At 41.9% G+C, this 23810-nt stretch overlaps 2 protein-coding genes across 3 annotated transcripts in view; one reads left to right on the top strand and one right to left on the bottom strand.

Moving 5' to 3' along the window:
• The window catches only part of ccdc172 (coiled-coil domain containing 172), a 31265-nt gene extending 11496 nt beyond the window's left edge, over positions 1-19769 (top strand). The window contains exon 7 of one of the 2 annotated variants that reach the window (XM_040139230.1): positions 18521-19769. In XM_040139230.1, coding sequence (XP_039995164.1) covers positions 18521-18626 — 106 coding nt within the window. In that variant the 3' untranslated portion in view covers positions 18627-19769. Of the gene's footprint in view, positions 1-218; positions 436-18520 lie in introns of those variants that run through there. The other variant, XM_040139229.1, reaches the window with a different exon arrangement.
• Positions 1281-5331, bottom strand: si:ch1073-126c3.2 (uncharacterized protein LOC555816 homolog). The gene is made up of 6 exons (XM_040139231.1): positions 5206-5331; positions 4934-5025; positions 4587-4701; positions 3787-3899; positions 3537-3651; positions 1281-2123 (listed from the first exon to the last, which is right to left on the bottom strand). The coding sequence occupies exons 1-6, from the start codon at positions 5246-5248 to the stop codon at positions 1948-1950; spliced, it is 654 nt and encodes a 217-aa protein (XP_039995165.1). The 5' UTR covers positions 5249-5331; the 3' UTR covers positions 1281-1947.
• Positions 19770-23810: the final 4041 nt, after the last annotated feature.

Here is a 23810-nt window from a genome sequence, read left to right on the forward strand (position 1 = left end):
TCATTCATATCCTTCCAGAATCACACAGGCTTATTTGCATGTCAGACCATGACAGAAAAATAATATCCTTCAAAAACAGCTAAGGTGTAGCACATTGTTATTCATTTCCACAATGTTGCCAAGGGGAAGAGGAAGTACAAAGCTCATTCATATTCATACTCATTCTTCACTGGGTCCTTTGTAGGCTTTCATTCACTTTATCTTTTTATTATTTGCAGAAGCTGGACAGCAAGCAAGGAAGTGAGCAGCATTAGGTTTGGCGCAATGATGATACAGGAAGGTTACAGTGGTTCACTGATTGTCTCTTCTGTTAAAAAACAAACAAGCTAATGAATAAGGAGAGAAAAATAAGAAATAAGACAGGAAGGAAGAAACAGCAAGATTCTAAACTAAATGTGCTATAATAATATTAATCCAAATAAAGGTTTTGTCTTTATGTTAGAATTGTTTGTTCTTTCATTTTGACTTAGAGAAGTTACATGAAAACAGCAAATTCCATTCTGTGAGTAACCTCAGTCTGTAGCAGTGAACAGAATAGTGTGTGTGTGTGTGTGTGTGTGTGTGTGTGTGTGTGTGTGTGTGTGTGTGTGTGTGTGTGCGCGTGTGTGTGCATAACTGGAAGAATATAAAGGAGGCATTCAAAAAAGTAATTTTATACTGCCCTCTTGTGTACAAAGAGTAACATTGCTATAATAGGGGTTAAGTCAAATCTTAGATATTGAAATAGCATTGAACTGCATGTAAACATAGATAAACAAATATAAATTTGTTTTATTATTGCATGATAGTTGAAGCTTAATAAAATTTTAATTTCTGGTTCATTTCAATTCAAGAACTGTCATTGAATTTTGTACTTTTACAGGAAATAATGATAATGATAATAATAATAATAATAAGTCAATAAACTAAAAGCACTTACTCACTAATTTTCACTGCTGAAGTGGCAATCTTGTGTCCGGAGGAATTGACAGTAGATTACCAAAAGTATGTGGACACCCAAACACCCATGCTACTCTATACTCCCTTTTTTCACCATTCTAACTGGCACCATATCTTTTGCAAAAAATATGAAATTGCACTTGCTGTGTTCCTGCTTCTTTTTGAGCTTTTACATATCGGGTAATGACTGACAAGGCAGACAGGAAGGCCTGCTGCAGGGGTTTGACCTAACATTACCTTTCAAATGGTGGAAAAGATTTGTTGTGTTCCCCGTCTTCGTCAGCACAGTTCACCTGCATATCTTGCAACGTATATCATTCTGCTGTTTATTTTACAAATTCTAGCCATTTCCAAATCATTGATGATGTGCAACCTCTCTTTGCCACAGTTTCATCGTATTGTGCAGCCGTCCGACTCTCCTCATGGTTGCTCACTTTACCGCTCGGAACGGCGTGTGTGTGTTTTTCTTTTCTCCTTGTTTTGGCCGTCAGCCACGTAACCCAATCGCTGTGGCCTTGTCCGGGTGATTGCAGATGAGGGTTGACCCAAATGCAGAGCAGAACTAAGGAGCCAAACTCAAATGATGAGAAACAGCCCTAAATCAAGCACACAGTAATGTCTGGACAGGGTTGTTAGGGATGATTCGGATACTAAAAAGATTTAGAGTATGGAGAAGCGAACGTTTAGGCACATATTGTACAATACTCACATATTCTGATGAAATTTTATGAGTCAATTACAAGGACGGCAAGAAACATTGTATGAAAAGAGAAAATTTGATGCGTGTGCATTTGAACCTTTGTGTATGAAACCGCATGCACTGACACTGAACTCAGTGTACACAAATTCCAACAAAGAAAACCATTCAGGTTCGGGAACATGTTTAATCTTTAAACTTGGAAGTCAATTTAACTTTCATACATTTTTTATCTACTTCCTAAGCTTTATTTCAGCACGACATTCATCACTTCGTCTATGCATTTTTCAACACTTTTGTCCAACCCATGGTCATCCACATGTAAGACAGGCGTACTGCGGCTCTCCCTGTATGCCTTGATTCTTCAGCTCAGTGATAAAATCTTCGATGGTGCTGTTTTGCAGTTGGCTGCTGCTCTTGGTTTTTAGGCAATCCTGATCTTTTGGAAAGTACGCCGACTTTGCTCCTGAAATTTGACTAGATGTTTCTAGTGAGGGAGAGAAAGTAAGTCAGGTTCACCTTCACCACAACTTAACATCCTACATAAAATGCCACTGACAAATTAAAGGAAAAGGAAAAACCAGTGTGTCTTAGTAAGGTGTTGGGCCACCATGTACCACCAGAACAGCTTCAATGAGCCTTGGCATAGATTCTACAAGTCTCTGGACTCTTCTGGAGGGATTGAACACCAATAGTTCAAAAGATATTCTCTCATTTGGTGTTTTGATGATGGTGTTGGAGAGCGCTGTCTAACATGTCGGTCTAAAATCTCCCCTAGGTGACTGCGAAGGCCACAGCACATTGGTGATTCACATCATCTTCATACTCATCAGACCATTCAGTGACCCCTCGCGCCCTGTGGATGGGACACATTGTCCTCCAGGAAGAGACCAATCCCATCAGGATGGAAAATGTTTCCCCATAGGATAAAGGTGATCACTCAGAACGACTTTGTATTGATTTGCCGTGATCCTTTTGTCTAAGGGGACGAGTGGACCCAAACCATGGCAGCAAAACGCCCGCCACAGAATAACAGAGCCAGCGGATCCCTCACGGTAGGGGTCAAGCATTCAGGCCTGTACCGTTCTCTTGGTGTACGCCTCACATGCACTCGCCCACTTGTCTAGGATGTGGTGAAGGAGGACTCATCGGACCATATCTCTTTTTTCCACTTCCCTCTAGACCAGTGTATGTGGCTTTTGCACCACTGAACTCTCAAATGTGTATCCATCTTTGTAATGAGGGGTTTATGCAGCGTGGCCCTGCCATGATATCCCTCCCTATGTAACTGCTGACCGACCGTTGCTGCGGACGCAGTCTGAGCACGTCCTGCATTTTATCATTCTCAGTCGCCTGAGGAAGAGTTGCTCTTCTGTCTTTTTCCTTACATATCGCACTAGTGCATGAGCATCACCGTTCCTACTGAAACACCAGCCAGCTGAGCAGTCTTTGTGACTGAAGCTCCCGCCGTCCGTGCCCCAACAGTGAACCCTCTTTCAAAGTCAGTTACATCTTTTCCTCTTGCCATCTTGATACAAAATCAGAATCAACTGGGGCTGCTCAGCATTTTTATACATGACGGGACGCCAATTGCTTAATCGTACCATGCAGTGCACCTTTTTTGGAAGCATCTGCGTTCATCGTGTTTCTCCACTCATTTTTTCAGGTTTTTCCTTTAATTTGTCAGCCGTCTGTGTTTGAGTTGCCTTTGTGCAGACAGTTTTAAGACATAAAGTAATAAAGCATAAGTGCACTGACGAAGTCAAAAGAACATTTGAAGAGGGCTTGATCTCAGTGAATTAGTCCTGTAAATTACTTACTGCTTTGACCTTGGAAATCAGCAAATAGTTATTTTAGTACCAATGCAGGTTAATAGAGAGTTACTAAAATGCAACCTTACTGATGCACTCAGCCAGCCTGTTTCCTCCTATGTACTGCGTGACCCATTTATGTCCTGTCTCGTTACTGCATTCATCAAACAAGCGACTCCTCCTGAGGAAACTGAAATCGTAACCCTGTGAAAAAAGACTCAAATTATATCACGCATTTTTCTAAATTTATTTTTTGTGCAGAAATACCGTAGTTATTACAAAAATGCTTTTATCCAAATATATGTATAGACATGTATGTAAATTGTGTGTACCACTTACAAAGTTGCACAGAGGTTTGCAGTAGCGCTTGTTGGCGGCTGTGACACACACCAACCCTCCATTTTGGTGCACTTCGGCTTCAGGGCAGTTCTTTGGTTCGAAATTTTGGCAATCTGTATATCGGTGAATATTTAATAAATAAGGATGATTAAACACTTCACTTGTTAGACGTCCATTTTGAGTACATATGTCGTTTCTTGTTTCTATTCTCATCTGCAGCCCCTCTACTTATCCATCATGCCCAAGCCCCACACCCTTCTGACCCTTTGGTTAAATACCAGAGAAATCCTCGTTCATTTTGACGAAAATCTAGGAACCACCTGCACAGGGAATATGTTCTTCATTCAGCAAATTTCAGGCTTACACAAAAAGCCACTTCAGCAATTGATACGTTAAAAAGTGCATCTGCAGAAATGACACCACAACATTTTATCTTAATCTTTGATGAGGGCACCTTTTGTAGGTAGTAATCCTCCCATTTTCCAGGCAGAGTTCATTTAATTCTATGTAAGACTCAAAGTACCCTGACAAACGTGATAAATTTGGTGTACCCTTCTGCTCTCCATGAGGACTCTAACTCTTTGAAAGAGATCCATCGTAGCCACTGCGGTGCACTTGAAGTTTAGAACATTAATCCTAAAACCAGGTGTAAAACCTCAAACAGCCCTTTGAAGAAGCGAGGACCGGACAGAATGTCCTCGCACTCAAAGGTCTAATACTTAAACTGGTTCTCATAAGGATACAGTTCAACGTAAAGTAACCCACACACGAGCACGCGTGTCTCCGGCTCATCCTCCTACCTTTCAGCTGGTGTATGTGCAGAAAATCAGTCAGAGCCCTCAAGGAAAGCAGTAGTTCAGCCGACTGCTCTGCACGCCATGCAGAAGGCAGGTTTCCACCACACTCTACTGCCTCCTGTTGTTTAGTAACAGACAGAACACCATTTTTGTTCTCATGTGATAATGTGATACGGAAAGCAAATGACAAACGACAGAAATTACAATATCACATGCTGGTTTGACGACTGTGGGGTTTGCTTTGTTTTTTTTCTTTTTTTGTTTTTTTTCCTTCAGTAAACACAATGTGAGCTACATTTATGTGTATGTTTAATGGAGCTGTTCTGGTAGGATGAACATTCATAGTTTACCTTGAGGTCAGCAGATATACGCTCCAATAGCGGAGTGTGCAAGCTGCAATTCTTAAGCAGAGTTTCATCTAGAGCTGCAGTGGAGGACAAGACTGCAAGCAAACACACAAACCCGCACATAATCTTTCTGATACCCAGCGTTTTATATTTCCATGATTTCATCTAGCCACATGACGTAAACATGGACATGATATTGTACACGACATTCTCAATTTCATACAGATATATAATATATATATATATATATAATATATATATAACCGTGAGATTACCTGCTAGTGAGCAAATCCAAATCAATGTTCCCTTTAATTCCATGGCCACTGAATTTGTTTCTGAACTGAAGACGAAAGGCTGTGACCGGTGAACTTATTGACAGTCTGTCGGGGCAAAGTTTACAGAATTTGCCAATATCGTGGTCTGCAGCCAAGGCCGGAGTAACTTGACTGCCAGCATTTCTACCCCGTGATGTAACATGAACCTTGGCTCTGCAGATGTGGATATCGTGAAGTTTTGTGTACAATTCCATTTTATATTTGATTGTGCCAATTTTTTTTGTTTGTTTGTTTGTTTTGCAACTGACATAAAAATTTCAGTATTTCCAGAAGTAGCTGTTGTTCAGATTTCTCCTAACAAATCAGATTGTTTGCAGTATGTAGTGTATGTCCCTGCTTTGTGCTGATGGGGGAGCTGGCAGTACACGCTAACTGCTGTAATTAGCCTTTGTACTGTTGTTCTTCACACAGGATGCCACTGCTACATCTTAGTTGTGAGTCCACTTCGGGGCCGAACGTCGATGGGATATTGACACACACACACACACACACACACACACACACACCCACTCACATGCACACATACACGGACACACAATATCAGACACATCGGGTGACTCGGTGTCAGTCAGTAAGTTGTGCCACGAAGGATGACTGTGTAAATAATTCACTGTGGATGTTATTCATTATGGATGTCTGACATTCTGGAAGCAAATGAATTATTGAAGCTTTTAGGAAGAGTGATTGAGCTTATTAACACAAAGAATTGCCTTTTTAGGTTTGATTTGAGGAACAAAGATTAGTCCTTGAAACAGACCTCGAGAAGCATCATTATCTTCTTACCAACATGTCCTCTTACATGCTGCAGGTCTTCTATAGGCTTTTTAGTCTGGAAATCTTCTCTTGTGAGTTTTCTCTTAATGTGTTTATGGTATGTTATCCACCAAATCCACACGGTATAAATATCCACAGTTGATTGGACGATTACATTTATTCAATGAATAAAATATACAAAAAAACCCATGACATTCTGCGTGTTGCAGATGTTCAAAGGACCGCAACAAAGATGGCAGAGTTGTTGTCAGCGAAGCTCGTGTGGAATCCCGCTGTTTGTTTGCATCGGCCTATGCAAAATTTGGAAACTGCATAAGATACTAGCTTATTTGCTTTCTTGCAGAGAATTACACAAGAAGATTGACACCGCTCTCGTGCCTGTACTCTGAATGTGAAGCTACAACCAGCTGACGCTTAGCTTAGCTTAGCATAGCATTAAGAGGCGCAGCAGGGTTGAATAGCTAGTCTGGCTCTGTGCAAAAACACTGACAGGACATGTTTTTACAGTATGCTGTTTGCAGTTGTTTTATTCGATGACCAGCGCTGTTATTTTTCTGTAGAAGACGGCCGATCACGAAGACAAGATGTCGCTTGTCAGGAAAACCTAATCGTGAGTCATTTTAAAGACGGGCTCTTGGTTTTTCTGATGGAGGATCTGGGGACAGACCGTGTGCAGAGTCACATGCTCACTAGTCATACGCAACCCCCCTTGACACCTGCGCGCACACTCTCACAAATCGATACAGAGCCAGACGCGCAGCCACACAAGCCCTTTGTGACCGTTTGGTGTAAAAGTGATGGTGAATGGCGCGTGTGATAGCAATACGCTCTCCCCTCCGCCTAACCTTTCTGAAATACTTGTGACATTCTCCCCGCGGCGCTCCTTGTCTACCTCCCTCACAGGCATCGTGCTGGATTAGCCGGCCATTGAAAACGGCTACTCTGTTGTCAGATGACTCGTGCGGATCAGCCACAGGAGGCCGAGCAGCTAATTGGTATTCAGGAAGATGCTGCGCTACCTGTTTCAAAGACTTCTCCTGTTTGGGAGGATCACTGTGCCTTCAGGGAAACTGTGAACGCAGTTGCAGCTGATAAATAGCTAATAACGTCTATTAGCTCATTTCAATTAGCCTACTCCTTTGCTTTTATCACAAGGCAGATTTTTATTTATTTATTTATTTATTTTTACTTAATACACAGAAGCTGCAGCAGTTGCGGTTCGTTTAAAGGCGCATCAGGCAGCCCCGTAAAAGATTTTGGAAGATTAATGTGCAGATGCCTTCGGAAGCAAGGGTTTAACAAGATATTCAGCTCTGAGCTTGTAGAGATACAACTAAAGTGATCTTGTCAGGTGAAAAATGCTTTTCTGTCTAAACATAAATCAAAAATAAAAGGGAGTGAGAGACAAGCAAGGAACAGGGCAGTTGAAAGTGGGCCTGGTAACTCCAGCTGTGCCGTATCGAACATTTGAAGCACAGCAGGAACTTCCAAAAAGAGGCTTTCTTCCCCCTGTCTCGAGCTACCTTGCACACTAATTAACAAACTGTTACAGCAAAAGAAATGTCTTCCGGTGGGATGAGAAAATTGAAAAGTGTGTATAATTGAGTTGAGTGACAGCTCGACTTATCGTCCATCTCCTACTCCTCCTTTTTTTTTCTCTCTCCCTATTGTTCAACGTGCAACAAATCAGTCAAACGTCAGAGAGGTGCCACTTACAGGGAAAGTTCAGGAGCGAGGGACGTTTTCAACGAAACACCATCTTCACTCTCTCTGCTTTCTAAATGGATCCCACCGACCGAGCCGGTGCAGAGGGGTCACAAAGTCAGTCAGTCAAGGCAACACGCGGATTGCCCAACACATACAGGAAGGAAGAGAACATCCATGTACTGAAGCAACAGCTTAGAACACACACCAGATGGAGGAAACTATTAATTTATCAAATATTTATAAGATGCAAATGTGAATAAAAAATGACGCCACTGTCCCCAAACACCTGTTTCTCTGCCGGCTTACCGAGTGCTTGTTTACCGCCTGTCTTCTTGCACACTTTCCCCCTTCCTGAACACCAGCGGGCCTGTGAGTTTGACTCGCGTCTCAGATTATTGCCTCCACAGCTTGTTGGCTAGCTTATTAGCTACATACTTCTTTTCCAGTAAACACGCCCGTTTACTATCTACCTGTTGGTGTGTATTCCTTTTTGCCAGTCACTTACTGAATTTAGCTCACTGCTCCCTGCTTCCCGTCCCTTTCTTACCTCCAGTTTTCTTCCTTCCTGGCTTCCACTTATATTTGAGGTTCCAACCTAATGGGCTGTGAGTACGCTAACGACTGCCTATGCATTCACTTGTTTACTGATTGAATAACTGTGATAATGCATAATGCCAGTATGAGAAGCTGCTCACCAGTTGATTTTCCTTCCATTGTGTTCATATGCAACTTTTCTGCATCAGTGATTTATGCTCATTATGGCAACTTCCTGGGTCAATGCCGGATTGTAGTGTAATCCTCACATGCAGTGTAGAATAATATAGCCACACACCAAACTGAAAGAACGGATATTGTAGTATGCTTTATTGTTTCTTTCAGTACCGCATTTATATCGGTGGGGGTAGAATTAATATTGGAAACACCGCTCAGTATAACACAATTCAATTCAACAGCACCACGAACCACAGCCCCCAAAATAACCATACAGTTGAATTGACACCTCTCTGAAACAGTTTCATCAAAAACGAAACCTTATAGCATTCAGGAAGCTAAGATTAGCTACGTGTACGTACAAAACTGCCAGCCGAATGTACTGTTAATGCTGCTAATAGTGTGATGTTCTTACACAACAGAAAAAAACTTCTTTAGCAGAGATGGCGCTTGACTTCGACAATAGAGACTGCGGAGGGGAAAAAAAAAGTTTGTAGGAGACCATAAGAAAGACCATGTCCTGGCTCATATGTTCTGTCAGCTTTGTTTATGGTTTTTTGTTTTTTTGTAATGTTTAACCATGATTATGTTCTTTTTGTAACCTCAACCAAGGTATTTCGTTTGGCTAAACTTAATCAGACCTGAAATCAGACCGAAAATGGAAATTCTCATTGTCGGAAGCCGCTGACAAATGGATTATGCTAGACCTACCTTAATCATACTTAATGTCTGGAAACTGAAGGAACAACCAATTGAAAAACATTTGATTTTGCAGAAACAATAACAGAGTTCAGGGTCAACAAGAAAAAAAATCGAAGAAAAAAACAACTAGTTACCTTATGCAAAACCTACTGTTGACGTGTCATATTGGCACTGTGATAAAGATATGGAGCGGGAACTCATACAACATAAAAGAGAGCCTGCTGTATCATCCGGGGGGGGGGGGGTCTGTGTCAGAGGCGGGGATACGCTCCGCAGCTTCACGGGAAAGGGGCACACAGAAAGAGCAAGAGTGCATTGTTCATGTCTTTAAAGGGTCAGCACTGCTGCCAAAAGCTGACAGGAGGCCAAAAACCTGGTTGCTAGTTTCTTTTTTTCCTTTTTTAAAGAACAAAAACACCAGCATGAAAGCTTTTTGAGCGGTGCAGGAGGAGGCTTTGTTATTCATCAATACAGTGTTAACTGAAAGATCCCAGACCTTTTCTCTTTTAATAACTTGTTTGCTTTGAAAGGAAGAATCACCATTAAAATATTCCAGACAATCTTGTTCATGGTGGTGATTTAATTCTTTGCTGTATATACAGGCCAACTTTTAAAGATCAAGATCCTGTAATGCAGGGCTGTCCTGCCTGGATACAATAATATTCTTACCTATTCTTCAATAAATGATGTAAAAATCACATATTCATTATGATATTAATAGTAATTTGATTTTTGCAATGCTGGTTGGTAATGTATTACAAATAATAAATTTATGTTGCACGCTCTCAGGAACAAGTTAAAGTGCTTTTCAGAAAGACCAAAATCCAAGATAAAGCACAGATCAGAGATGGAATATGTAAAAACACACAGCAAAAGAAGAGAGCGAGATACAGAATATTAAAAAAGAGAAGAAATAAAATTCAAGAAAAAGCCAAGTCTAAAATGCTCACCTTTGATGAAAAAGCTCGGAGGCTTCTAAAACCAGCCAGCCTAGAGGGATTTGCGCTTTTCAGCTCCTGGGAAAAATGTGTTTGGATTTGTTTGTGACTGGATTTCAGATGGCTCCGGAGTTGAACTTTTCACAGAAGTTTTAATGACAGACGCAGACTGGCCAAGTCGTCTCCAGCTGGGGACGTTTGGCACAGCCTGCTGGAGTGTTTCCGATGTGGTCTGTAGGATCTCAACTGGAAGTCTGTCTTCCACGTCAAGCTACCAGGGAAATGACCCTTAAATTACATGCCACCAAACATCTGTGAATTGTAATAACATAAAAAGAAGAAGAAAAAAAAAGAAAACTGGCAACCTTTTGCTTCAGCTGTGCTCACTCAGTCATTTGCTGTTTCCGGGGAGAGCTCTTAGGGTAAAAAGCTTTTCAGATTAGTGCTCCAAAAGCAGCTCGGGGATTCGTCCCGGTCCCAGCTGTGGAGCCCTCTCTGGTTGGGAAGTTTGGCTCTGCAAAACAGTCGGTTATTCCCAACAGAGAAAACTAAAGTTTGTATTAAGACAACTTTGAAGGTTGAATTGCAATGTTATGTTTGTCATGCGTTGTGTGTACTAGTGGTTAATGTGTTGTGGTGTGCGCATTTATGCATGTGTTGACTTCCGTATGAGACAGTGGGCACGACTGTGTGCGTGAGTTATGGGTTTAATTTTCCACTTTATGTGGCTGTAAATGAATGCTATTTGAATAAAGCTACTGAGGCTCATAAAAGTGCCTGCGCTGAGATAGTGGATCTAGTTAAGTTCCTTCTTACATTGGAGAGTAGAGCGGGCTGATGGGCAGCGACAGAGATGAGAGCTGAAAAGAACGTTCTTCCGCTCCTCTCCACCAGTTGTGATATCTTTAAAGTCGGATCCGGGCCGCTGATGATATACAGTGGGGTCCGAAAGCCTGAGACCACTCAATGGGAGGATGGTCTCAGGCTTTTGGACCCGACCGTACCTTCTGGGCTTTTTTTTGTGGCACCGACCCAAAGCTGACCTGAAAGACGAGGCAGAGGAACGCTACATAAAGCGGGGGGAGGCCCAGCCATCCACATTTCCACTTCAGCCAGCTCTGCAGCAGATTTATTCCTATTAGTCATTTGATTTCTTTTTCAGACCATTGTGAAACAAAAAAAAAAAAAAAGACTCATTCCGAAACAATATATCAATTCTATTATATAAATTTTGGAGAGACATTTTGCTGGCTGACATTCATAAGACATTTTTCTCAAACATAGGTGATTATACAACCAGAAATTGAACCAATTTGTAAGTAAAATGTCTTAAAATGACTCAACAGTAAGTCTTTTGAGCAGTTATTGCTCAAAAGACTGATATATCAAGTGCTGATTTATTCATAAAGCCTCATTTTGGCTTGTAAATGTTCAAATTTCCATGGTAGACAACAAAGAAGCAATAGATTGAATGCACATATAAACCAGTGTTGTGTTGTCTTGTTATGATTGAAATAAAATACTCCTCAGATGGGACGGCAGTCTGCAGGGATCAGCAACATGCATGCATTGAATGATCATAACATTTTAATTGCATGAGGGAAATGTTAATAAGGTCAGAAGACTTGCTGTATAGAAACGGGGACAGAAGTGTTTACATCGCGATCAGTGTTAACATTAAATTTGCATATAACATGAATAAATAACACGGACGTGTTTATTGTGCACTTCACTTCACCGATATGCTTCCCGTGTTTCGCCCACGCGGTCAGTATCCGCCACTCACTACAACATCGTGCCGCCGCCGCGATAAGGAATTTAGCCTGTGAAACATTCTCAGCCTGGTTCTCGCCAAATGGCGTAAGAATAACACGCCAGTTTCCTTCGGTGATTCCATGAGTTATCACTACGCACGCGTGACAGAAAATTAGTTTCAGTGCATTTATGCCATTTGTGTTTTCATATCAAACTAAAGATACTTTTTCACCCCCCCGCTAATAAAAACTAAACATTCCTCCTGATCAAATATAATTGCGTTAAACTCAGTTGTAGTCTATGACCTGTGGGTCAGTCTGGGAGGATTTGCGTGTGTTATCTTGAAGCATACAGCAGTTGTGAGACTCTTCGAGGGGGAAGCACAACAGTGGGGTTGGTTACAATATTTCAGAATGAGGTGTGAGTAACTTCTTTATTGCCTCCACTAATATCAGAAAAAAATGTGTCACGATTATGGGTAGAGGTTGGTTTACGCGTGAGCAATGTGGTGAAAGAAAGAATTAAAAATGTTCCCCGAAATCCTTAGGCTGTCTCAGAAGGCTCGGTCCCATGAGCATTTAGAAGGGCAAAGTTGGTCCTCAAAGTCTCCGGACTCGCTCACTGGGCCTCAGGAAAGCCGGGCAAGTCTTCAGCGTTGAATCAAACTTTGTCAAAACCGCTTGCTATTGGTCAAGGGCGCACATTTGTTTTGTCAGGGCCAACCTTTGAGGGAACAGAAAAGAAGAGTCCAACAGCGAACATGGCGTCTGTGAGCCAGTGGGAAGAGAATAGTCTCTAGACATGGGATGCATCCGTTCCTTTTGAATCCCCATACATTTTATTTTTTAACCATATTAAAGTTATATCTGGCCAATAGTACCTCAACATTTCACTCTTTTGAATTTTTTTACTTCACTTACAGCGCATTTTCTGCACAAAAGTTGGCCTACTCTCCTCCCATTGACTCACAGTCCTGGGGTCCTCAGGCCTGAGGGCCACAGTTGGACCTCCAGTTGGAACAGCAGAGTGCAGAGCCCCCAAATGGCGGGAGCTATCCTAGCTTGATAGCTGCTGGTCACCCTCCACTTTGATTCCTCAGTCATAGTAAAAACTGGTCCGGAAAAAGGGAAGGTTTGCAGACAGTTATGAGACAGAAGTCGATGGTACAGATCCATCTTTGGAGGAAACTGCGTGAAGTTATTGTCCCGTTAGTGACGATGTGATTATGTTGCAGAAAACGGAACATGTAGCAGCTAAAGAACAAGATTTCTTTAACCACTTCTTCACCGGAAGCAGCGGAGACCAAAGCAGAGTAGAAAAGAGTGAATGTGGGACTGAAATTCACTGTGTCGATAGAAACACGAGATCCAAATAAAGGCTAATGTTACACCATGTCTGCTGGAGATGTAAATAGCTAATACATGCAATCATGGGCTTTATCAGCTGACAACATCTCAGGGTTGTGGGGACTTTTGAAAGTCCTCAGATCCCTAGTGGTCTAAAATATCTCTTATTGAAGCTTAGGAGAAACACCAGACTAGTTGTTAACCCTGAAGGAGTAATACATTATTGTATTGCATTCCTCTGTGCTAAGCTGACCCATCGAATATCGGATTTCTTGTGATTCTGACGGTTTTGAAATGTAACGTCAACAGTGTACGAGCACAGATCCTGCTTTTTTTTTCCGTGTCAGTGCTTTCGTGAAGTGGCTCCTGGGTCATCGGCTATTTTTACCATCTAGCCCTCCAACTTCCCTCTCCCGTATCAGGGCGCAGCAGCATTAGCATTTGAGTCAGAGCACCAGAGGGCAACACATGCGCCGACGTTTAGTCTCAATGCAAAATGTGCAGTGCGGAGAAAGATGGCCGACTTGCACGTCAGGTGTTATTCACCTCAAAACCTGCTCTGTGTGAGTGTGTGGGTGGAAGTGTGGGTTTAGGGGTGTGTGTGTGTGTCTCCGTGTTTTAACACGACAGGACCTAAGCAGATGCTTCACTAAACACATCAGAGAGAGCTGCTACTTAATTATTTTTAAATGTCACTGCTGTCCTTGGATTTCTCTATACTCAGTCCCGTCCACTGCAGAAGCCACAGTCTCAGCCCCGTGTCTGCTTCTGCTCCTGTTATTTCTTTTTCTTTTTCTTTTTTTTCCCTTTTGTTTTTGTTCCAACACACAAATCAATACTTACAAGTCTCACACAGAGAAAGTAAATAAGAGCCTCTGTCCCTGACCAAGTACTGTTGAGGTGCCCCCTGCCAGGGAATTAATTTAGCCGTGCTAATTTCTCCACTAAGCTGACAGAAAAACTGTGAACGAACCGAGCAGCTCACTGCTGTTTAACAATGTGCATGTGATGTGTGGTTTCGCTAAAATGAGCACCGCTCCTCACTCAACCTCCTCTGCGTGAAAAAGGTCATAAATAAGCCGTAACCAATGGAAAAATATTCTCATGAAACTTAAATAAATACTTGGAACGTATTTATTTATTTCTTTGGTCACCGTACACTAGGTTTTTTTTGTTTTGTTTTTTTGGACACACCTTAACCGTTTGTGGTTGGTTTCCACACATATTAAGGAGTCTCCTGCCAATCACCGAGTATGTGTTGTGCCGCTGTGTGCAGCGCTCTTTTTGTGTACTAAAGGGCATGTGGTGCAGAAGTTATTACAGCATAACCTCTGCAGGGGAAAATGTGTTCAATGAATAAATCAGCAGCATGTAGGCTCATGCACAGATGATCGCACCACCTGAAGCTTGATGACTAATTGGCTGATCGTTGGTCTGCGAGCGGCAGCAGCTGGTATCGGTGGTATCGAAAGTGGCTGGTTTCGAAAAATGCCCAGATCGCCAGAATATGCTTCGGTGTGTTGTAGCAAGCGGAATTGACCTTCGAAGCAACAGGACCAAAACTATAACTTCCCGAGTGGAGGTAATTCACACAATGTCGCTCCAGTTGTGTCCATGACAAAACTGTGGTGATAAAAATGTGTTGTTTTTTTTTTTTTGTTTGTTTGGTTTTTTTTTGCCTCTGCCCAGAAAAGAGGGGTTTGAGAGAATGGCAGAAGTGTCTGGGACAGTTTTAGGGTTATTTTTATGGATTCGCTGCTTTAAAGGACTTTACAGAGAAATGTTGAGATGAGCGTGAGAGGCTTGATGACATGAAACATACATTAAAACGAGTTAGCGGTTTTAATGTGGCTGATGGGTGTAAATAATGAGCTGGTGTCAGACTAATTTACCACTTTATGGCGCTACATGCTTCTTGGGCTGCTGTGCCATGTGGCACGGTTTCATTACCTCATGGGACAGGTTGTTAAGGAGTCTTTCCCGGGTGCATTTATTTGGCACGAAACGTTATGTTAATTATTCAAAATTTTTATTTCTCCTCTTCAGACTGAAGTGCTGAGACTGGAGCAATTAAGGTTTTACTCGAAAGCAATGCTACTACATTTGGGAGGCATTTTAATTTGCAATTTATTCAATAAACAGATAAATTGTGTAAAAATGATACAATAATACTTCATTGTAACAATTTCAACGGCTCACAATGCAGAATTAACAGGATGAACTGGAGAAAGGACATCGTTTGCCTTTGGTCTCAGCCAAAAGATTTTTTCAAATGTGGTTCCTGTACAAGGCTGTTTACCGAAACGTCAATCTTGAACTTGAGAGAAATGCAAAGGAGTCAGGATTGTGCGGCTTTCCATCCTCTTTTTCAAGCCAACACCCCACTAGGATAAGAATACGATTTCCCTTCGTACTTTTTCAAATGTAGTTGCAAGACAACTTTCTGGGCTGAGAGTGGGAGGCGACTGAAGACGGTTCTTTTTTTTTTTAAATGTCTCAGCACTTAAATGCTTTGCACAGGTTTGTCCCTAATACGTTCCACGTAGGGTACAGATGTTAGTGTCAAGAACGGAGACTTTTCAGCCACCAAAGCCACGGTGAAAAAAAACAGTGAAATAGCAGTTAAATAGCAGGATAATGCAGGTGTCCAATAATCAAGTTACGAGACATGTTTTAATGTTACTTGGAGCTTATATTTTGGTGCTTCAAAAAACTCAAAGTATCTCATTGGCCCTCATTTATAAACATTTACAAACATTAGCAACCATAAGTTACTTTCAAAACCCCCAAGTGTGTTGCGCAGAGCAAAGGGTCCATTTTATTGCTTATGAAATCAGCTTTTCATTCGTTAGATGAAATGTGCTTCATGGTCTCACTTTGAGGTCTGGAAAAAAACTATAAAATGTCATGCACTATTGTGTGCATGACAGCTGTTAACATCACTTTCTGATGTATCAGGAGAATTTTTACTGTACAGGCCTCTATCTTATACCACTTAATCAGGACATTTTTGTGGAGCAGGTTCTCGCCTCACAGCAGGAAACGGCGACTGCAAATTGCCCGTAGGTGTGAACGTGAAAGCGTGACGGGTTGTTTACCTCTATATGTCTGCTCTGCGATAGACTGGCGGCCTGTCCAGGGTGTACCCTGCCTCTCGCCCAATGTCAGCTGGGATTGGCTCCAGCCCCCCAGCGACCCGCAAAACATAAGACGTATGGCTAATGGACGGATGGAGTTGAGCTGTCAGCTAAACTGCCATTTAATGCCGTCCCATCTTGATAGTGCATGATTGCCACTCTGAAATGTTTATTGGTTTCTTCAACCAATATTACAAACACAGAAGTTACCCTTGCTCTATCTGCATGCAGTATTGCTTTCTAAACATTTTGCAGGAAGCGTGATACAGTAAGCCCATTTACATTATTTGTGCTAGTGAATACCTTGCTAAAAAATGAAAATATGCAGCAGGGCACAATTTTGTATACTTGATGATAACTCCAGCCACTACTGCAAGTTCACTTTGCCTCGGGTCAAGATGAACACTGACTGTTGCCTGACTACGTCAGTTTTTTATTTTAGTAACTTCAACATTAGACTATGCAAATAAAGTGCGACCTTTTTACCTTTTGGACTTGGGCCTCTGGTAATAATTAAACCACTTTAAATGGAAAATACACATTTCTTTAAACCTCATACTGTAAGTTTTCAGTCTATTCATGGCAGGGATTCAGGCTGTCAGTTTAATTGCTTATGTTTTCAGCTGAGAAGAAAATGAAGGAATTTCTATTTAACTGGAAATAAATGCCATTGAGTCCATTCATTGAATCATGTTGCAGATCCAGTGGTTAGTCTGTGATTGGCCCTCAGGTGGACCATCTGTCCAGACAGACAGACAGATGGTCAGATGGCCTAACATATTTCCTGGCCCTGGGGCCCCACACACAGACAGGCCAAGAGGAAAACTGGAGGCTTTCCACTTCAGCCTCGTGCAAAATAAACACACTCAAACAGACTCCCTCTGTCACAGATGTGCACACAAAAAAAAAAAAAAAAAAAAAACACACACACAGACTGGAATGTGATTCTCTGACCACAGAGACATTAATATAATCAAAAGGAAATGGTTGAAATGAGACTGGAGCAGAGAGGATCTTATAAAAACCTACGTTGGAGCTGTGTGTTTAAATGTAATTTATATACAGGACATGATCGAATATCACTTTGAGTGACGGCCACCAGTTAATCACTGGTTATTATTTTCAGCACATAAATTGCATCCAGTGCTTAGTTGGTGTTCTTCTTTGGTTAACATCACTGAAAAGGCTGTAGTCCTTCACAAGGGGCAATCTAGAGATTTCCATTCGACAGTTCCATAACAATCCACACTGATAGCTTTCACACCAGCCAGGATGAAGCAAGTACACTAGTTAGTTTAAAACAAACCAACTTCACTGTTGTTAGGTAAAGTGTAGTGAAGACTATGTTACTTTTGCCCCACGACAAAACCCTCAGGTTATTAGGGATTGAGGTTCAAATGGTTCAGACGCAGACACTACGACAGTTTTTGAACATGTTTGATTTTATCATAGCCAAAAATAAGATGTGCTTGGAGGACTATTTGGAGAGGAGTCTAAGACAGAAGCTATGTAATATCAAATGATCATGCAGCAGGAAATAAATAACATAAATAAATCTTGTTGTCTACATTAGCTGGAATCATTGGTACAAGTGATGTCCTGAAAGGGAACTGTATAGTTTGGAAAATGGTTTGAACAAAGTATACAGTGCATATTTAATTTACACAGACTAAATCTTGTAATAAAAATACCAATATGGTCTTTTAAAACCTATAATTTGGTTGTTAAATGTATTTTTCAGTCTGAAAATGCTTATTAACTGTATACAACAAGTCCTCCAACCTAAACGACTATATTGATACACAACAGTTTTGATACAACTGTGTGCGGGAAGTACTTTGTGATGCTCATGTGGAGGACATCGACAGTCTCACACACTGTATAACGGACTATATCAGGTTCTGTTTGGAGAATGCCGTACCTACCAGAGCAAACCCTGGATTACTCCTGACATTAAGCCTTTCCTCAGGGAAAAGAAGAGGGCCTTTAGATGGAGGAGCTGAAGAATGTGCCGAGGATAACAACAGCTACAGGAGGCAGATAGAAAGATAGAGTATCGGTTCCAGCAGAGCAATGTAAGTGGAGTCTGGAGGGGCCTCAAAACCACTTCTGGCTACAAGGAACCCACCTCCCACCCTGTGGGGGACTAAAAGTGGGCACATTATTTGAACCTTTTCTTCAATAGATTTCATCTGACATCACACCTGATGAAGACCCTGGAGTGGCTGTTCCATGTCCATCTCCGCCCCCTGTTGAGCCCACCAGTGGACTCGCTCTCAACCTGGCATTAGATTGGATGAAGCTGTCATCTACTTACTGCCTAGATCCCTTTCTCACCTGGAAAAGACTGGGAGCACTGTGAGAATCATGTTTTTTGATTTTTCCTGTGCATTCAGTACCACGCAGCCCACGCCTCTGAGGGACAAGTTGGAGCGCACAGTAGTGGACTCCCACCTCACAGCTTGGATCATGGGCTACCTCACCAACTGACCACAATACGTGAGGATACCGGACTGTGAGTCCAACATTGTTGTCTGTAGCACAGGGGCCCCAGAGGGAACAGTCCTGGGTCCTTTCCTCTTCACCCTCTGCACTGCAGACTTCACTCACGGCTCCACCAACCGCAGCCTTCAAAACTTCTCTGACGACCCCGCAATCGTTGGCCCCATCACACATGGGGACAACGGGTAATACAGAGAACTCATCCAGGGCTTTGTGGATTGGCTCCAGTAGAACAGCCTCCAGATTAATGCAGGCAAAACCGAAAAAGCTGGTGGTGGACCTCCACAGCTGCAAAAACTCCACCACACCAGTGAACACCCAGGGGACGGACATTAAGATGATGGAATTTTACAAGCACCTGGGTGTTCACATGGAATAATAAACTGGACTGGTCAGACAATACAAACAGACTATATAAAAAGGGCCAGAGCAGACTCTATCTGCTGAGAAGACTCAGATCTTTTGGAGTGCAGGAGGCACTCACGAGGACTATTTTTGTCTCTGTGGTGGCATCAGCATCTTCTATCTACCTGTCTATCGGCATCTGAACTGCTGACGGGAGGAAACTTAACACACTGGTTAAGAAGGCCAGTTCTGTTCTGGGGTGCCCCCTCAACCCAGTGGAGGTGGTGGGAGAAAGGAGAATGTTGGCAAAGCTATCATCCCTGATGGAGAACATGTCCCACACCATGCAGGACACTCTGACAGCACTGAGCAGCCCCCCTCAGTGGCAGGCTGCAAAACTGTCAAATCCACTTATGTGCAATATCAGTGTTTAATTAACTGTGCAATGTCAGTATTTTCTACGTACAATAATGTGACCTCAACCGTTATTTTTTCATTTTTTATTTTTACTGATGCTCTGTTTATTGCCCTGTACTGCTGTAACACTGCACATTTCCCCACTGTGGGACTTATAAAGGATTATCTTATCTTATCTTATCTTATTTTATCTTTATACGTCATTTTTCCCTTCCCTCGGAGAGGACCCATAGTAGCATACCCTTTGCTCCTGTCATCATTACTACGCCTGCTAGAGGTCACCCAACGATAACATGGTCCATAACAACGTGCTTGGAAAGATGACCTACGGTGTCATTTTTTACTGGACAGTCTCACTGAATACTGTGTATATAATCCAGATATTATGTCAGAATTGGATTTGACATGTTATGTCCATATGTCCTAGAGCAAGAATCTAGCCGCCTTATTTTTAAGTAACATTGAAATATGTGACACAAAAATAGAGTGTCTGATGATTGCACTAGAAAAAAATCAAATCAAATCAACATCAACAGAACAATTTCATATGCTATTTTGGTAAATGGTTTTGCCTCTGATATTTAGCCTCACTATCCCTCAACCCCCTGCTCAAACTGGCCTTCTCTCAGTTGTCTGACCTGTGCTAAGTCTGCTTCACTTTCCTTTACAGCGTCTGAGCTCGAGTTCTACTTATCTCCCGAGTCATTTTCCTTTCGGTGATTTTGTAATCAGCTTCTCATCATGACCGTCTCCAGCCCCCTCTAAATAGGGCTCCCTGTGGCTAATATCAGCTCCTTGTCTCTGTATACCATTAGCCTCTTTAATGAAAGCATGACCCCCATCTGCGGCCCTGCTTCTGTCTCCCTCTCAGCCCATCCAGAGCTCTCAACATCACAACAGAGAGGTGATGGAAAATATCACATCTCGTCCTTATTCAATTTGATATTAGCAGTTATGGCTCCTTTGAGGCTCACACAGAGCTAATGCTGGAAATAGTGACTGAAGTGGGAACCATTTGGTTGTTTTGCTGCTTTGTTTTCTTGAACTTGTGTTGAGTTTCTTACACCTGGTGGGATCATAGTATGACCTCAAGATAACATGCAGAAGCCTGCAGATTTTGATCTTAGCAGCTTTTGCGCCACTGTTCAAAATACTTGTATGACAAGATAGAGAGTAAGGGAATCTGGATTGGAAAAGCAAAAGCCCACCTTCCTTAAAAGACTATACTACCAAATTTCTGAGATGGGTCAGGGTGAGTTATGGTGATAGTGCCGGGAAGTTTGAGTGTTAGGTAGCTACAGTACCCACCTGCTCTGGACCTTATCTAACTTTTCAATCTTTTAGACTTAAAAACCTGGCATGTTTGCCATTGTGCACCTTTTAGGCCAAAAGAGTTCAGGACATTCTAACAGGATGTGTCGGTATTTAATTGGATGTAAAGCAATTTATTCTTCATTATCCTTTCAAAATATTAAGTTCTAAGTTGTATGGTGACCGGAACGAAGAGTTGTCTCCAGTATTCTTCAGTATACAGGCAGTAGTTTGGCGTGTACGGAAGGTGTCAATAGCGCACAGGTTTGCAGTACTGAATGGTCTCAGCAGTGAGCGCATGTACGCGGAGAAAACGTATTCAGTCACCACCTGCACCGCTAAACTTTTGCCACACTGTACTGTGCTGAGTCAGTGTGGTGTTATATACATTAAAAGCTGTGTAGGCAGGACAAGGTCAGAGTTTTTGTCAGTGTCGGATTCAAGAGTACGAGGCTGTAATTACGTCCTGGAAGCAGTGCAGACCCAATACATACCAAACTCAAAAAAGTATTGGTAGAAAAGATCACAACTGCTCCTGCCAGCGCCACTATATGGTGTGCACCATTGGCCTATTTTTCACATATTGCAACTGTCAAATAATTTAACTGCTGTGGATCAGTGAAGTGTCAGTGTCTGTGCCTATAAGTCTGCCATAAAATTTTGACATGTGGTAAGTACAGCGCAGCTACACCAGTATCTGGTTCTTGTGTAAACAACAATTCCTGATTAAAAATTCTTTTTCTCCCCGTTATGAAAAAATTCTATGCGGGCTTTTCTGAAAGAAAACGGCAGCAGTGTAAACACCCTGTGTAGGTTTCTGAGCACTGCCTGCTGTTTGCACAGGTGTGAGGTTAGTAATTAATCAGACAAACAGTGGAATCATTAATGGTTTCATTTTGGCTTCAGTGGTAGCCTGATGCTTCTTGAAGTGGAAGATATGTTACTGGTGATAAAACTGAGAGGCCAAACGTCAGTGTAAAAGAACAGCAGTGTCAACAAAGCAATGCAACACATTTGGTTCTCCCTCAACTGTGAGGCCATCTAAAAACAAGAAACCGGAAGAAATGTTTAGGAATTCAAGGCAGGCCTGTACAGACTGTAGACAGTAATTCAAACGTCTGTTTAAAGGTGTCATTGTGGATCTATGGATAGGACTAACTAAATTACAAAAACAGATTACAACAGACTTCAGGTTATGATGCTCATTAAAGCTTAATCAAATATGCAGTCGTGGTTACTTTCCAAATCCCTGTTCAGTGTGGGCTTAAGTCTGAAAACATTTATTTGCTTGAAACCTCACCTCCCATCTGTATCATTACTTCCTTGTTCCTTTGAGCTTAAGTCGTGAGGACTTCAATAATTAATGACAAACTATTCTTCTAAGGGCCTCTCTGGAGCTGTGGATACAACCACACTACGTTATTACAGACGTGCCCAAATTGCCATTTGAAGGAACGCCTACACTGCTAACAATGCCTATTCCATCAAATGTTTTCATTTTGGTTAAAAAAAAAAAATGCCTTAGGAATTTCTTATGGGAGAGTGGTTGTCTCCTAGTTTGAGGTCTGAAGGACTTTTTGCCATGACTTTGCAAGAAGAGAAAAAAAAATGGCGCCGTACTGAAGTTAAATCTTTTTCCGGACTGGGGTCTCTTTGCGGTGGATGTTGTACTGCAATATCAGATATTTTAAAAATACAAATGCGTTGTCTGTGAAGATTTTACTGATACGTTCAGTATCAATGTATTTGTGACCTGCCAAATACATAAATTAAATAAATTAAAATATTTCTACTCACTGTAATTTTGGTACGGCCCCTTTTGTCTTGTCTATATATACAACTCTATCGCCAGACAAGAACGTTGATATTAACGTTTCTGCAAAAATCAGTTTTGGAATGACAAAGCCAACCTTTTCTTTTTTTTTTTTTTCTCTCGCACTCTACAATATCTGAGCATGGAAACTATGGTATGGAAAGATTGTAGTTATGATAAATGAACTACAGTTAATGTAGGATTAGGCTTAAACTGTTAATATTAGGGAAAGATCATGGTTACTGTTAATAAAAAGACCATTAATTGCAGGTCTATGTGGGCACGTCTACAAGGCACAAACGTCCGTCTCCTGCTTGAAAACCAGATGTGCTGTACGCGCATGACATTAAATGTTGGTATCAGACGTAAATCATGAGGCGCAGAATCATCCAAAAAGGATGAAGGAGTACTGGGCTGATAAAATCATGCATCTCTGCTGCATGGCTGTCAGTTTTGGAAAAGCAGGCCAGCTCTGTTCCTCTTCCTGAGGTTTCTCAGGTTTCCGTTTTTCTCATTTAAAGTTTATTTTTTTTCTTTATCCAAACTGAGGTTCTAAGGATGGAGTTGTTGAATGTTGTACAGATTGTAAAGCTAAGCAAATCTGAGATTTGTGATTTGGGGCTACATAAATAAAAAGGGCTTGGCTTGACTCATGGGGGATCAATAAACAAGACAAGATGGAAGTGATTTTTTGACGGCGAAGAAGAACTGATGATCAAACACTTCAGTCGAATTCAAAAATATGAAGAAGGTCGTCTTCTTCGTGGTTCCACTGTCAAGAAAACAACCAGGCAGTAGATGTTCTGTAAGTGCAATGCGAAGGCAACTGGACTTGCTTGAAGTTCTTGAAGGCGTTTGGTCTCTCATCCGAAAGGCTTCTTCAGTTCTACCTGACTAGTGGGGAGCTCCAGGTATTTGTCCTCTGGTGAGACCGGCAACACTTGTGAGTCGTTGAGGTCACATGAGTCTTTGACCGTCCTGGAACTCCCCCCTAGCGGGTCCAGTTGCCTTCGCATGCCTTCACAGAATACCGTGACCTGGATGGCTGAGAATCTTCACAGACACATGCAGTAGATGTTCTCTACTA

The sequence above is a fragment of the Xiphias gladius genome, chromosome 11, assembly GCF_016859285.1.
Source record: "Xiphias gladius isolate SHS-SW01 ecotype Sanya breed wild chromosome 11, ASM1685928v1, whole genome shotgun sequence".
Classification (NCBI taxonomy): domain Eukaryota; kingdom Metazoa; phylum Chordata; class Actinopteri; order Istiophoriformes; family Xiphiidae; genus Xiphias; species Xiphias gladius.